The sequence below is a fragment of the Tupaia chinensis genome, unplaced genomic scaffold (assembly GCF_000334495.1).
Source record: "Tupaia chinensis unplaced genomic scaffold, TupChi_1.0 Scaffold000477_1, whole genome shotgun sequence".
In the NCBI taxonomy this organism is placed as follows: Eukaryota; Metazoa; Chordata; class Mammalia; order Scandentia; family Tupaiidae; genus Tupaia; species Tupaia belangeri.
The window spans coordinates 3492050-3506334 of NW_006159986.1; the positions used below are offsets into that span (position 1 = coordinate 3492050).

At 53.0% G+C, this 14285-nt stretch overlaps 2 protein-coding genes across 2 annotated transcripts in view; both read right to left on the reverse strand.

The window, feature by feature from the left end:
- Nucleotides 1-16: 16 nt before the first annotated feature.
- ZNF385C (zinc finger protein 385C) lies at nucleotides 17-13341 on the reverse strand. The gene is made up of 8 exons (XM_027774786.1): nucleotides 13293-13341; nucleotides 11931-12103; nucleotides 9606-9716; nucleotides 6291-6456; nucleotides 3878-4156; nucleotides 3201-3397; nucleotides 2778-2888; nucleotides 17-2307 (listed from the first exon to the last, which is right to left on the reverse strand). Exons 1-8 carry the CDS (start codon nucleotides 13339-13341, stop codon nucleotides 2071-2073), a joined length of 1323 nt encoding a protein of 440 aa, XP_027630587.1. The 3' UTR covers nucleotides 17-2070.
- Nucleotides 13298-14285, reverse strand: part of CUNH17orf113 (chromosome unknown C17orf113 homolog) — a 4163-nt gene continuing 3175 nt past the window's right edge. The window contains exon 3 of the mRNA XM_027774774.1: nucleotides 13298-14250. Within this exon, the coding sequence (XP_027630575.1) occupies nucleotides 13788-14250 (463 nt within the window). The 3' untranslated portion in view covers nucleotides 13298-13787. The remainder of the gene's footprint in view (nucleotides 14251-14285) is intronic.

Genomic DNA, 14285 nt, shown 5'->3' on the forward strand with positions numbered 1-14285 from the left:
TACGGCACGAGCCTGGACTCTAAGGGTGTCCAGGCATCGTGCATGGGTGCATGGAGACGTGCACACCTGCAAACGTGTGTGTCTGCTGCCATGAGAGGTGTCTCCTCATCCCTCTCCCTGACCTTTCTCCTGTCCTTTCCTTGGCTGGAAGAAGCTAGCCTCCTGGGAGTGGAATTTTCTGTTTTAACCCTTCCTCCCCAGTTGTTTCACTCCCTCTTCCTGTTCAGGGAGCAGCTGGGCCTCATTGGCTGAGGTAGAATGGAATGACAGCTGGGCTGGGAGTCACCTGACTTCATGACCTAGCAAGGCCTTTCCCCTCTTTCTGGGCATCCGTTTTCTCATCTGTATGTTGATGGGAGTTGCTTAGAAGATCTAGATCCTTTCCAGCTCTATCAGTTTCTAAAGCCCATGGCTTTGGGCAGTCTGTGACTATACCCCTTGCTTCCCCCTCTTCAAGGTGCTATGCCTTCCAGCCCTGGAGGCTGGGACCCATCTCTTCCTGCAAATACCAGGGAGCGGGAGTGCACTGTCCACCCTCAGTTGTCATAATGGCTGCTCAGTGCCCAAAGGTGAACTTCTGCTGGTGGGGATTGGTCTTCATCCCTTCCTGTGGTGGTTTTCAGCAAATAGCCGGACTAATATTTATGTTACCTGTATTTATATGCCTGCTGCCATGGTCAGGGCTGGACAAGGTGCTCCTTTAGCCCTTCCTTCTTACCTCAGATGCCTGAACAGAACAAGGCAAACCAGTAGCAGCTTCTCAGGAGCTGACAGGTCTCCTGTCGGGGCTCAGAAGAGTGGTTACACACTCAGACGTGCTCTAAAGTGAGCTTATAACCCACAACTTCCTGTGCCCTCTTGTGCTTCTGACGTGCACACCTAGTGTAGATAAGACACTACAGCCAGGCAGCCTCCGCACACGCCCTTCTCCCCACGAGAGGTGAGCAGGGACAAGTGCCCAGGGCAGGGCAAGGAGAATTAGGGCATGAACAGGCTGGGGCTCAAAGTTCATTTATTGATTGACTGGACACAATAAAACCACATCTGCTGTTATCAAAATGTGTCCCCCCACCCCCTTTGTCTTGTTCTCCCATTGGAAATATCTTTAAGAAAAAAGATAAGGTGCATACTGGCAAAGTCCCAGGTTGTGGAGTGAGGGGCGGTGCTGGGTGGGGTGGAGTTGGTGACACTGACTTTGACAGCGTGGAAATGGGTCTTGAGAGTGTTTCCCAGCACTCAGTGTCACAGCATGGGGCTGGCTGGGAGGAGGGAAGGTTGACTTGAGCACTGGGACCAGTTTGGGGTAGGGGCTGTCCAGAAAGCTCTTTTGGGAGCCCTGGGGAGATTTGGTGTCCACCTGCATAAGAGCTGCAGCTCAGGAGGAATTAGTGAAAGGCTAAGAAGGAAGTGCATTTGTGGGGTGGGTCACTTCCTTTCTTAAAACTAGGCCCAGCCAGAACCTCACCCTCACCACCCCTATCCTCAGCCCGTCTCATGGAGGCACGTGAGGCCTCCAAGGGCTTTCAGCCCCAGCCTCCTACCCCTTGGCCCTACCCCACCTTTGCACTGTTGATCAAGGGATTCTTAGGTCCCGTTTCTCTATGTCCTCTGAGTGCTGATCTACAGTGACGGCAGAGAATCTGGTGAGCATGGGAGCAGAGGCCATAGCCTGCCCCAGGCTAGGACAGGCTGCTTTTGGAAGCTGACAGCCTAGGGATAGCCAGGTAGGTGTGGGTCTTGGGGAAACAGAGCACCACTGGGATTGGGATTTTGCATAGATCTTTAGGATTAATCAGGCTGGGAAATGCAGGGGAGCCTAGGACTAACCCTGGGAGCCCAGGAAAGGCAGGGGAGACGGTCCTGGGATCGGGGTGGGTACTGGGTGAATCCAGTGCCACAGGGAATGAAGGGCAGTTGCCTTAAAAATAGCTCAGCTCTTCCAGAGTGAGCAGGAACCCCTAGACTGTAAAAAAGTCCGTCCCTGTGGGATGTAGGAAATGGGGAGGGGGCATCTTGAGGATGAGAGGGGACAGTGCTGCTGGAAGATCAGCCCTGGCCTCCCCGTGAGGGCTAATAGGGAGCAAAGACAATGGGTCCTGTGGCAGGACGGACAGCCCCTGCTGAGGCACGGAACAGAGCTGGGCCCAGGATGGGAGCTGGGAAGAGGGTAGTGGCTGCTGTGGGGGCGGGTCGGAGGGCCAGGGGCCCCGGCAGGGCACAGATGGCAGCAGCTGCAGTGGGGAGTGGGCTGGGCAGGAAGCGGGCTGTCAGCGTCTTGGTGAGTTGCTTCTGCAAGGCCAGCTTAGACTACAAGGAAAAGACAGTGAACACAGGCCCTGAGCCAGAAAGTCCTGCTCCAGGCTTCTTACTGCAGGAAAAACGTGCCTTTTGGAATTCCAAGCCTCAGTCCTCCTCCCTTCCCACCCCCAAACATTCATTCCAAAGGGCTTTTGGAACCACCTGTCTTCCTGCCCAGAGAGGGGAGAATCTTGGGAAGGGAGAGAGGAGGAGGATATGGGGGTGGGAGAGAGAGATGGTCTCTAGGAGATGAACGCCCACCCCTCACTCCTGCCCCTAAGGTTACTACCCCATCCTTCCTCCCCGGAAATTCCTCTGGGCAGAGCCCAAGACAGCCAAAACCCCAATCCCAGTTCTTTCCAGGCTTCAGAGCAGTAGCCACCTTCCTGCCCTACCCAAGCCCCCAGTAGGCCTTCCCTTCCGGCCTGCTCTCTCCCCTCTTGACCCAGCTTCCAGCTCTGTTGCCTGGAAACAGATACCTTGAGGATGCTCACAGCCAGAGCTGCATGCTTCTGCAGCTTGCTGTGCTGGCTGGCGGGCTTGGAGGGCTTCCCGGCCAGGCGATCTTTGTGCCTCCTGCTGCTCATGTGCTGATGGATAGACAGACAGACTGGGAACAAGATGAGGAAGCACAAGGACCCCCGTACTACTCTGTCATCCTTGACTGTCTCTTCCTCTCCCACAGCTGAAGCATTTGGTGCACTCAGTAGGCATTCACAAGGGGTAGGGAGGGAAGGGGAGACTCGGCTTTTGCCCACAGGAGCCCGCCTCCCAGCTGCCAGCCCCATCCCCTTCCTCCAGCTCCCCACCCCCTCCCCACTCTGTTCTCCCTCCTGTCTTCCACACCCTCTCCTCCCCTGCAGTCTACTCCCACACCCCCACCCCAGGCTGTCATCTCCCACCTGCTTGAGCTGGGTCTCTGAGTTGACCTGGAGCTGGCAGAGAGCACAGTGGAAAGGGGGACTGGGCCCCTGTCGGCCCCCTCGACCTCCTGTCCCTCTCTTGGCCTTGGGCCCAGCCCCTCCCCGGGGCGCTGGGCGGCCTCGGCCCTTGCGGGGAGCCCCTCGCTGACCTTCCACCATCCACCGGTGCTTGGCCCCTGCAGGGAGGGAAGATGACCTCTGTCAGCACAGAGGAGGGCTACGAGGGCCAAGCTAGGTCAGCTCGCTGTCCTCTGCACACACACTGCCCTCTGGTCACGGGAGGGTTCTCTCCCATCGCCCCGAGTTGTCCCAGCTCCTCATGTCCTCCACTCATGCCCACTTTCCCTCTTGCTCTAATCTCTGGTCTGACCTAAGGGGAGCTGGAGGAGGTGTCTCCTGTCTCCTCTGGAATGACCCGGGATTAGTGACCTTCAGCTCTGATGCCTCTAACTTCTCTTTCCAACTCTCCCTACTCAGGGATCAGCAGGAGGGCCCCGAAACGCCTGCCCAATGTGCCATCTGTGCCAGCTGGGCACCTGGCCTCTGTCACCCACCAGGAGCAAAGTGTCCAGGAACTCAAGGCTACCTACATCAGGTGAGGCTCAGCCTCCCTGCTCCTGCCTCCCCCCAGACTCCAGCTCCTGGGGGGCACTGACCTGTGTTGTGGGCCAGAAGCTGGGAGGCCGAATTCACTGTCACCTTACACGTGGGGCAGTAGAGGCGTCCCTTCTCACTCCTGCATTCCCCACTCACATCGCTTCCCACAGCGGCCGCTGCTGGCTCAGGCCCTGGTGCCTCTCTCCCAGGCTCTGGAGAGCAGGGTGGGCAGGAAGAAGAAGAGGAAGAGGAGGCAGCATCCACCAGGTCCGAGTGGGCTGGCTCCCTGGATGTGAGGTCTGGGGTCAGTGGTAACTGGAGTGGAGAGGCCGTAGGAACTGTGAGGGAGGAGAAAGGCATTGGATGAGAGTGTGCAGCCCAAGGGGATTCTCAAGATCATGATTTTAAGCACTGGTAGTGGAGCTGGCATGGCAGAGAGGAAGGGTCCCTGATGTAGAAATGACCAGCACTGAATTCTAGGTCCCTCTCCTTCCAACTCACTGTCTGGATGTAGGCCTCTCTGAGTCTCAGATTGACTCCCTATCTAAAATTATAAAGTTGGATAGCTATCACAACTCTGCTATTCTAGTTGCTTGCTAACCACTAAATAAGCGAAATCACCAAGAAGAATGTACTAGGATATTCCTAGAGCATAATAGCATGTGTTCATAATAGCGTAAAACTGGAAACTGTCCAGATGTCCATCAACAATAGATTTTTTAAAAGGGCGGTATGTCCACACAATGGAGTACTACACAACAATGGAAAAGAACTATAGCTAGTGCTGACAGGTGGTTAAGGACACTGGACTCCCACATGGCCAGCCATGGTTAGAGTCCTGAACCTGGTGGCTTCCTTTCTCACTTTCCCTCTCTCTGTGTCTCTCTCTGGTCAAATTGGAAAATAATAATAAATAAAGTTAAAGTAAAATAATTCTTTAAAAAAACCCCACAAAACTACAGCTAAATGCAACATGATGAAATAGAAGATAGTAAATGTTGATGAGAGATGAATGAAAATGAAACACAGAAACCTATGTACTCTGTGATTCACCAAAACCAGGTGAAACCGACATGCTGAGAAAAGCCAGGGTCGTAGTTACCCTGCCAGAGGGCCGGAGAGTACCCCCCACAATTTGTGTTTGGCCTGGCTGTGATGTTATGCGCTGCTGAGATACTGTGTCCCATAGGCTCGGACTACTTGGAAGGCCTGGGTTAGATTTTTGGTCCAACCTAAAGGTGTATGCAAGGAACCCCTGTGATGTAGGAGGCTGAGGCAAGACAAGATGATCATGACAGATGGAGAGCCTGTCTTTTTTCTTTCTTTCTTTCTTTTTTTTAATTTGCCAGAGGTTGTGTGTGCTCAGCAGAGAGAGACAGAGGGAAAGGGAGAAAGCCCCCCTCCCATGGGATATAGTCAATGCTGCCATCCCTTTTCCATTTCTCTATCCTATTGGGATTTGGGGCATGCATACTTAGGCACCCTGTGTTTTTCAATCCACTGGGGCTGGGATTCAAACTGTGGGGTTGGCCATGAGGGACTCAAATTCCTTAACCACCAGGCAATGCGGCTGGCCAAGACCCTGTCTTTAAAAAAAAAAAAAATTGTTAGTCCATATGGAGCCTCAGAATGTGACCTTACTGGGAAATGGGATCTTTGCAGATGTACTTCATTAAGATGAGGTCATGCTGCATTAGGGCAAGACTAATCCAATGGCTGGTGTCATGAGAAGATCATGTGGGGCCAGAAGGTGGCAAAGTGGTTAAGGCACTGGACTCCCACATTGCCAACCATGGTTCAAGTCCTGGACCTGGTGGCTTGAAACTTATACCCAGAGTGTGTGTGTGTGCATGCCCAAAATTCCATAAGGAGAATGGAGGAGAAGAGATTGCAGTGTGGCATCCTCCTTGGGGGTGATTTCTTTATTTCAGTCTGTCTTTCTCTCTCTCTCTGGTGAGTGCACACACTCTATAGCAAAAACCACTCCAAGAAAAAAAGAAAAAGACCATGTGAAGACAGATGCAGAGGCTGGAATGATGTATCTACAAGCCTGGAATGCTGAGGTTGCCAGGAGAGAGGCATGGAACAGGCTCCCCTCTGAGCCTCCAAAAAGGAACCAACTCTGTTGACACCTTGATTTTGGACTTCTGACCTCCAGAACTGTGGCAAAATTAATTTCGGTTGTTTTCAGTCACTTGGTTTGTACTCATTTGTTATGGCAGTCCTAGGAAACGAATATAGTCAGGTAGGGGCTGGGAGGGGCCTCAGGAAGGCTTCTGGGATGCTGTTTACATGTTTCCTGAGTGGGTGTGTTCAGACTGGGGACATTCATTGAGCTGCACACTTGTGTGTCTTTGCCTGTAGGTAGGGAATGCACCAGCCCAAGGAAAAGTAATAATAAGCGGAACTCTCTCAACCCCTCTTCTGAAACCAGACTCGGAGCGGGAGTGCGGGAGGACAGTTAGGACTGACCTTTGCTCTGTGACTCTCCGGGGTCTTCACTAGCTGAAGTCGAGGTTGGAGATGTCACTGCCTCATCCCGGGTCAGGGTTTGCAGCCTCTGCTTGGTCTTGGCAGCCTCAACAGCCTTGAGTTTTCTGGCATGTTTGTGGCCTTTATAATGTGCTTCTGCCTGGTTCTGGGGAGGGGAGGGCATGGAGTCGCCATTCATTTGCTAAGTTCACCTGCCCCACCCAGACATGAGCTGGAGTGAGCATGGGGGGGGCGGGGCATGTCTAAGGGAGGCAGGGTTTGGGCCACACATGGGGCAAATTGTCGTCATTGTCATCATCACAGCACATACATGACCTTGAAGTATACAGAGAGCGTGTTCTCATACGTGAGCTCCAAGGCAAGCAGCCTCTGGCTTTTAATTCTGACTTAGACACTTATTAGCTATGCATCTTTTTTGTTATTGTTTGTTATAGGGCAAATGCGTATGGCAGAGAGAAAGTGAGAAAGCTCCCCCATAGGGGGACGGCCATGCTGAAATCCCTTCTCCTCCATTCTCTTCTCAGGGTTTTGGGCATGCACGCACGAGCAGCGGGTGTGTCTGGGACTCGAACTGCGCAGCCAGCCATGTGGATCCAGCTGCCTTAACCACCACACCAGTGACTGGCCCCAGCTGTACACCTTTAGGTGAGTCACATCACCTCTCTGAGCATGAGTTTCCTCTCTCATAAACTTCTGTGGCATCCTCTAGGGTTCAGAATGAAATGGGAACCCGAGTCACCAGAGAGGTGTTCAGTGAGTGAGTGTTTATGAACACACAAATGGGGCCATCCTGTGGTGGGGTGGTTAAGGTGGCTGGATGCCACATGGCTGAGTGCGCAGTTCAAGACCTGGATCCAGTAGCTTGAAAAAACATGCCAGGTGCCTGCACATGTGTGCGAGACCCAAATCCTGAGGGGGGATTGAAAAGGGATTGTGGTGAGACCATCTCTCAAGAAGGGTGCTTTCTCACTTTCCTTCTCTCTTTGTTTTCAGTGCTTTGAAAATCACAGCTCACTATATAAATCATTTTAAATATAAACTAAATAAATGCACAAATTGAGAACAAAGCCATCCTCCCACTTTGGGTATATGCACTCCCAAACATTAACCTCTTGTTTGATTGTTTGTTTTAAGTATTTTTTTAGAGGTTTTTGCTATAGGGCATGTGCACTCACCAGAAAGACAGAGAGAGACAGAGACAGAAAGCAGGAAATCACCCCCCAGAGGGGATGGCCACACTGCAATCCCTTCTCCTCCATTCTCCTCTCGGGATCTTTGGCATGCATGCACACACGCCTGGCATGAGTTTAAGCCACTTGGTCTGGGACTCTAACTGCAGTCGATTACATGGGAGTTCAGTGACGTAGCCATTATGCCATCTGCTGGTCCCTTAAAGTTTTTAAAAGTTTTTGTTTGTTTGTTTTTGTTTTTGCCACAGAGCTTGTGTGCTCACTAGAGAGAGAGTGAAAGGTAAAATGAGAAATGATGCTTCAGAGGGATGGCCACATTACAGTCCTTCTCTTCCATTCTCCTCCTGGGACCTTGGGCACACACACGTGCCTGGTGTGATTTTTCAAGCCATCGGGTTCGGGACTTGAACTGCAGATTACTATGTGGGAGTCCAAGGCCTTCACCACCACGCCACTCTCTTGCTTCCCCTTTGTCCATTTTTTCAGCAGGTATTGGGCATTTGCTCTGCCAGGTGCTGTGCCAGGGATCTGGCATGAAAAGGACATGGTCCCTCTCTGATAGCAAATCCTCGCTGTCCAGCTCACACATGAGCCATGTTACCTGAGAGCCTGGAGGGAACCCCCCCAAGCCAGTGTCTCCCCTCCTGAAACCAAGAGTCTTGTTGCTCCCCTAGCTGACCTCCTCCAGATGTGGGGGAAACAGTCCCTGTGGCCCCTCCCTGGGCCCTTTCAGCACAGCGATTCTGCTGACATGTAGCCTGGACCTTGCAGGTGCCTGAATGGAAGGTGAACCTTCCCTGAGAGACCAGAATGAGGCTCCTCCTCCGCCTGCAGTAGGATGCACCGGAAAGCATGTGGGCGTGGGGTCAGTCAGCCCTGGGTTCAAGTGTCAACCTTGCTACTTACCAGCCGGGTGGCCTTAGGTAAGACCTTGCCCTGTCTGAGGCTGTTTCCTCATCTGAAAAGTGGAAGGCAGTGTCTGTCTCTACCCACCTCAGGGATGTAGCACGAGAACTAATTAAGATGAGGGGCATGAGCACATCCTGTTAACTGGCAGGGGCTTTAAGAACTCCGGGGCCAGGGAACCAGCAGTTAGTGTAATGGCTATGTCGCTGGACTCCCACGTAATCCACCACAGTTCACATCCCGGACCCAGTGGCTTAGAACTCACCCCGGGCGCTTGTGCATGCATGTCCAAGATCCCAAGAGGAGAATGGAGGAGAAGGGATTGTGGTGTGATCATCCCCCCTGGGGGGTGATTTCTCGCTTTCTCTCTCTCTGTGTCTCTCTGTCTTTCTGGCGAGCGCACACGCCCTATAGCAAAAACCTCTCCAAAAAAAAAAAAAAACTCCGGGGCCAGCAGGTGGCATGGAGGTGCAAGTGATGGATCCCACATGGCTGACTTTGAAGTTCAAGTGCCAGACACAGCGGCTTGAAAATCACAGCAGGCATGTGTATGAATCCAAATCCAGCAGAGGGGGCTGGCAGGTGGCGTGGTGGTTAAGGGTGTTGGACTCCCACATGGCTGACTGTGGTTCAAGCTCCGGACCTGGTGGCTTTCTCTCTATCTCTTCTCTACCCCCACTCTGGTCAAATTAAATAAACAAACAAACTTAAAAAAAAAAATAATTGTTTAAAAAGAATTAAACCCAAGCAGAGACTGGAGGAGAAGGGATCGTGATGTGGTCGTCCCCTGGAGAGTGATTTCTCACTTTCCCTTTCTCTGGCAAGTGTACGCTATAGCAAAACAAAAACAAACAAACAAACAAACAAAGAACTCAGCTCTAGACCAAGCACTGATAGGATGGCCCCTGGGACTCAGAAGGATCCAGAACACAGGTGAGAGGCCTAGGGGAGTGAAATGGAACCCTGGGGCGTAGAGGTGGGCAGCAGCAGTTTGGGGGCAGTTAAGGGAAGGGGCAGAGGAGGCTAAAGGAGAGAAGACCGAATGGTTAAAGGACCAGGGGGCCCTTTTCAGTAACCAGGGAAGGAAAATATGGACCACAGCTCTGTGCCTCCTGTATCCCCCCAGAAAGACCCCTGAACCCAACCTCCTCCCACCCAGCCCCACCCCAGACTTGCTCCACCCCAGGCTCCCTCTCACCGCTGAGTTGAACCTCAGGTGACAGATGTTACAGGAAATGAAGAGCTTCTTCTTCAGAGGGGAGGGGACCCCAAACGTGTGACTGATGACTGCTTTCTGGACGGGGTCCATCTGTGAAGGGGCATAATAACTCTGGGGTTGGCTTGGGAAGAGGGAGGCAAAATTAAATGCCAGGACTGCGGCAGAGGGCAGTGGTCAGGCTTTGGAGAACTTTCCCAGCCTGTGGATGCTAGACAGGAAAAGCCTTTCCCGAGCGGGCTTCACCTGCCAGCCCGGCTTCTGCTTGGAGGCCAGGGGATGACCAGGGAGACCCGGTGTGGCCTTGAGAAGGAGGACCATGTTCTGGTGATCACGCTGGCCTCTTGCTGCTCCTCTGGTTTTTGGCTTTTGTTGTTTGTTTGTTTTTTCCCCTCCCCCTCATTTGCAAAAAAAAAAAAATCACAACTATTGAGACCTAGGATTGGGCCCAGGGAGAGACAGGGAGGGGACAAAGAATCCCTTGCTTGGGAGTTCCTCTCCCATAACCCAGCCTCTGTGCCTCACCCTGTGGGCCGGGGAAGAAGTGTCCTATTTGATCAGGCCTGAGGCTCCCCTGCTGACTTCTGTGGAGAGAGTGAGAGCCAAGGCCTGGGGACGGGGGCCAGGAGGGGGCAAGTGGTGGGGGAGGCCTGAGGAGTCCCTGAGTAGTAGGGTCATTTCTTTGGAATATTAATCTTGAATGTTAGTAATTAGTTTGTTTCTTGTCCTCATTTTAAGTCACTTTTTTCTCCTATCTGACCAAGCCCTGATGCTGCCTTTTCTCAGGGGCCTATGTTACTGTGCCCAAAGCTAATATTGTCTGGATTTATCTGTTATTTTGCCCAAAGCAGAAACTGTCTGAAACTCCCAGAGTTCCCAAGGGGAGACAGCAGAGGCTCTGGGAAAAGGGTGTGGTGGCAGAAACTCCCCAAGAACAAAGCAGCTCTAACCCCACAGCACCCAAGGCTGGGGGCGTTCAGGGGCAGGACAGCAGAGGAGAGCAGCTTGCAAGCCCCCAGCAATGAGGACAACCTGCCCTTGAGAGGCCATGCCCTTGAACAGTGAGCACAACAGCAAGGCACTGAGGGGACTCAAAACCAGAGGACCCTCACAAATATTTCAGACTCCAGGGAGCCTGGAGGAAAGAGACTCCTAAGGGTGACTGAGACAGAATTTGTCTCCATCATGTTGGGATAGAGTGGGCCTCATCCATGATTGAGACTTTTTTTGTCAGAACTAAAAAAGAGTTGATGGGGGGAGTAGGTGATGTGGTGGTTAAAGCGCTGAGCTTCACAGGGCTGACTGTGGTTCGAGTCCCAGACCTGGTGGCTTGCTTCCTCAACCCCCCCGCCAGGATAAAATTAAAATAATAATAATAATAATAGTAAATAAAATTAAATAATAATTTTTGAGAGATTTTTGCTATAGGACACATGCACTTGCCAGAAAGACAGAAAGAGAGACAGAAGGTAAGAAATCGCTCCCAAAAGGAGGACGGCCACGCCGCAATCCCTTCTCCATTCTCCCCTCGGGATCTTGGGTATGCACGCACATGGCCCTGCGTGAGTTTTAAGCCGCTGGGTCTGGGGCTTGAACGGCAGTCGACTACGTGGAAGTCCAGCAACATTACCATTAGACCATCTGCTGGTCCCTTAAATAAATAATTCTTTAAAAAAATAATGGGATTCCTTATATCTCAGGTAGTGAAGTACAATTCACACTCACTGCACTTATCACTCACACACATACACACGTGGGAACACAGTCCCTAGACACATGGCACACGAGCTCACAGGTACGTACAAAGGTACAGAAGAGCAAATATACTCACCAGCCCACAAATGGCACACAACCACAGACAAACTCACAGTCACCCAAACCACACACACACACACACACACACACACACACGGAACACATAGGACACAGACATCCCTCAGATACACAGGCACATGCGTTAATTACATACAATTACTCAAGCACACACATCCCCATGTAACACAAAGATTCACAGAGACACAAACAACAGAAAGGCACACCCCATAGCACACAGACTACCCAGATCACGGACAGAAGTCCTTGTACAAAAATTCAAGAGAAACCTATAGTCCACAGATCCTACAGGCCCAGAAGATACAATGGGGTGGGGTGGGACGACACCATCTGGTTCCCTCAGTAGCCAGCTGGGCTCAAGGTTCCTATTCGGGGAACACCTAGTGACTCTAGGGGATACTGCCCCTCCGAGCCAACCTTCCAGGCCCACCCCAAGCTTGGCTGCATGCCCCCTCCCGCCAGCCCAGCCCGTACCGTGCTGAAGTTGGGGAAGAGACTGAGCGGGGCCGCACCATTGAAGTGGAAGGCGAGCAAGTGCTTGAAGTCCAGCGAGGGCTGCAGAGGCCGGCTGGGCAGGGGCAGGGAGGCCAGCAGGGGACTGGGGGCGCTGGAGGTCGGGCCTGCTGCAGGAGGAAGAAGGGTAGGGTCTGAAATGGAGAGCCACAGTGTCCTCGCCTACCTCCAGAGCCAAAGCAAAAGGCTGGTGGGCTTCCTGGGTTCGGTGCCAGGGTAGAAACTCACACGTCTATATTCATGAAGTAGCACCAGCCAAGCCTCGGGTTATAAACCCATTCTGTGCCCTCCTCTCGGAACCTGGAGAAGCAGAGGCAGGGAGGCCACAGCTCAAATCTCCCAGCACAGGATGACTCTACCGCCCCCTACAGGGGCAGCATAATGGCTCAAATGAATCCCCAAGGGGAGTCTAACCAAGGCAGGGGATGGAGGAGTCAGGGCGGGTCCTCGTCATGCACACCACCATGGACACATTGATGTGTGGGTTTCCACTTTATTGTGAATTAAACCCAAACCCAGAGGCCTTGCGAAAAGACTAGCCCCCTCTCTTCACTCTCTACTTTCCCCTCCCGCCCTCCAGACCACACCACTCACAGCAAGGGCTAATGGAGGAATGGGAACTCGTGGGAAAATGAAGAAATGCATCCCCTACTCTGGTGAAGCCCCACCGTGTCCCCCAGGAAGCTCAAACCCCTGAAGCACCCCTGGGCAGGCCCTGTGGCTGGTCCTCAGAGGCAGCAGGTAGAGCACCATAGTTTTGCAGTCTTTGGTCTTAAAGGTCTGAGGCAAGGGGTGGGGGAGGGCTTGGAATTTGGACAGCAACCAGACTTTGAGGAAGAAAACAATTAGAAACAAATTCAGTCTGGGGATCAGCAGTTGGCACAATGGCTATGTCGCTAGACTCCCGTGTAGTCAACCAGGGTTCGAGTCCTGGACCCAGTGGCTTAAATTCACACCCGGTGTGTGTGTGTGTGCCTGCCCAAGTTCTCAAGAGGAGAATGGAAGAGAAGGGACTGCGGCATGGCCATGCCCCCTGGAGAGTGATTTCTTGCTTTCTGTCTTTCTGGGGAGCACACACACCCGATAGCAAAAACTCTCAAAAAAAATAATAAAATAAAATAAAAGCAAATCTAGTCTGATTAGGACTTTCTTGGATCTAGTCACTGTAAAGCCAATAGAAGTCCTTTCAGGGTTCTGTGTGTTAACACAGAAGGGAGGATAGATTTATTTCACACTCATCAGTATATCTATCCATGTACATGAGCATACACAGGAAAGCCGCAGGCAGCCTATGAGTGGGGATGGGAAAGAGGGCACCACTACCTCCCTTGAGCCACTGTGCCCTTGAACACTTGTCCAACACCAGCCCCATGTACGGGGAGCTTGTGCACAGAGAGAGTGCTACATTGTGTGTCTAAAAGAAAAAGTGTGGTCATCTGCTCTCCAGATGAGACCAATCCTTCTCAAGACCCAGTCTTCCATCACTCTCAACAAGTCTCCCCAACTTTGCTAGGGCCCAAACTAGGCCCAAATCCAGAAGGGAAAGGGACTAACAACTCCTCACCAAACTTAGAGAAGGCAGAAGCGATTTAGGGGTGGAACACCAGCATCCCTGTCCACTCACTCAGGCCTTTCCTCCCCAGCTAAGGGGGCTGGTTAGAGCTCAGGAAAGAGCAGAGGAAGCAGAGGAAAGCCAATGGGAAGCCTCAGACCCCAGAGAGGCCACAGTTAGGCCAGCATGGGAGCAGCACGGTAGAGTCCCATTTGGCCCTTGGGGAGGCCAGGGCCCAGGTTGGCTTTGGCAAAAGGAGGCCACTCTCAGGTGAGCTGTGATCCCAGGAGCCGCTCTCGCCACCCACTCTCTAAGAACTCCACTGCCAGCGCAAAGTCGAACTCATGCATCGGGGGCCCATCCACAGCAATCTTCACCACGTGGCCCCCCCTGCCTTCCCCTGCCCTGCCCTGTCCCCACCACCGCAGATCCCGACTGCGTCGGACTTTGTCCAGGAGGCCCGCGCCTGCTGGCAGCGCCAAAGCCAAGGCGGCGAGGGTGGCAAAATCGGGGAAGAGTTCGTGCAGCTCGGAGTGCTCGCACGCCAACTTGGCACACAGGGCCCTCGGGCCCAGCCGCCCTAGGCTGCACACCACGCGCTTGAAGAGCTCGAAGTCGCCCAGCGCGCGCTGGCGCACCACAGCTGGTGCGAACCCGCGCAGCAGCACCCGTAGCGCCCCCTCGCCATGTACGTCGAGTTCCTCTGGCGCCTGCGGGTAGCGGCGGGGGGGGGAGCACGGGGCCGAAGCAGGCCCCGCGGTCCC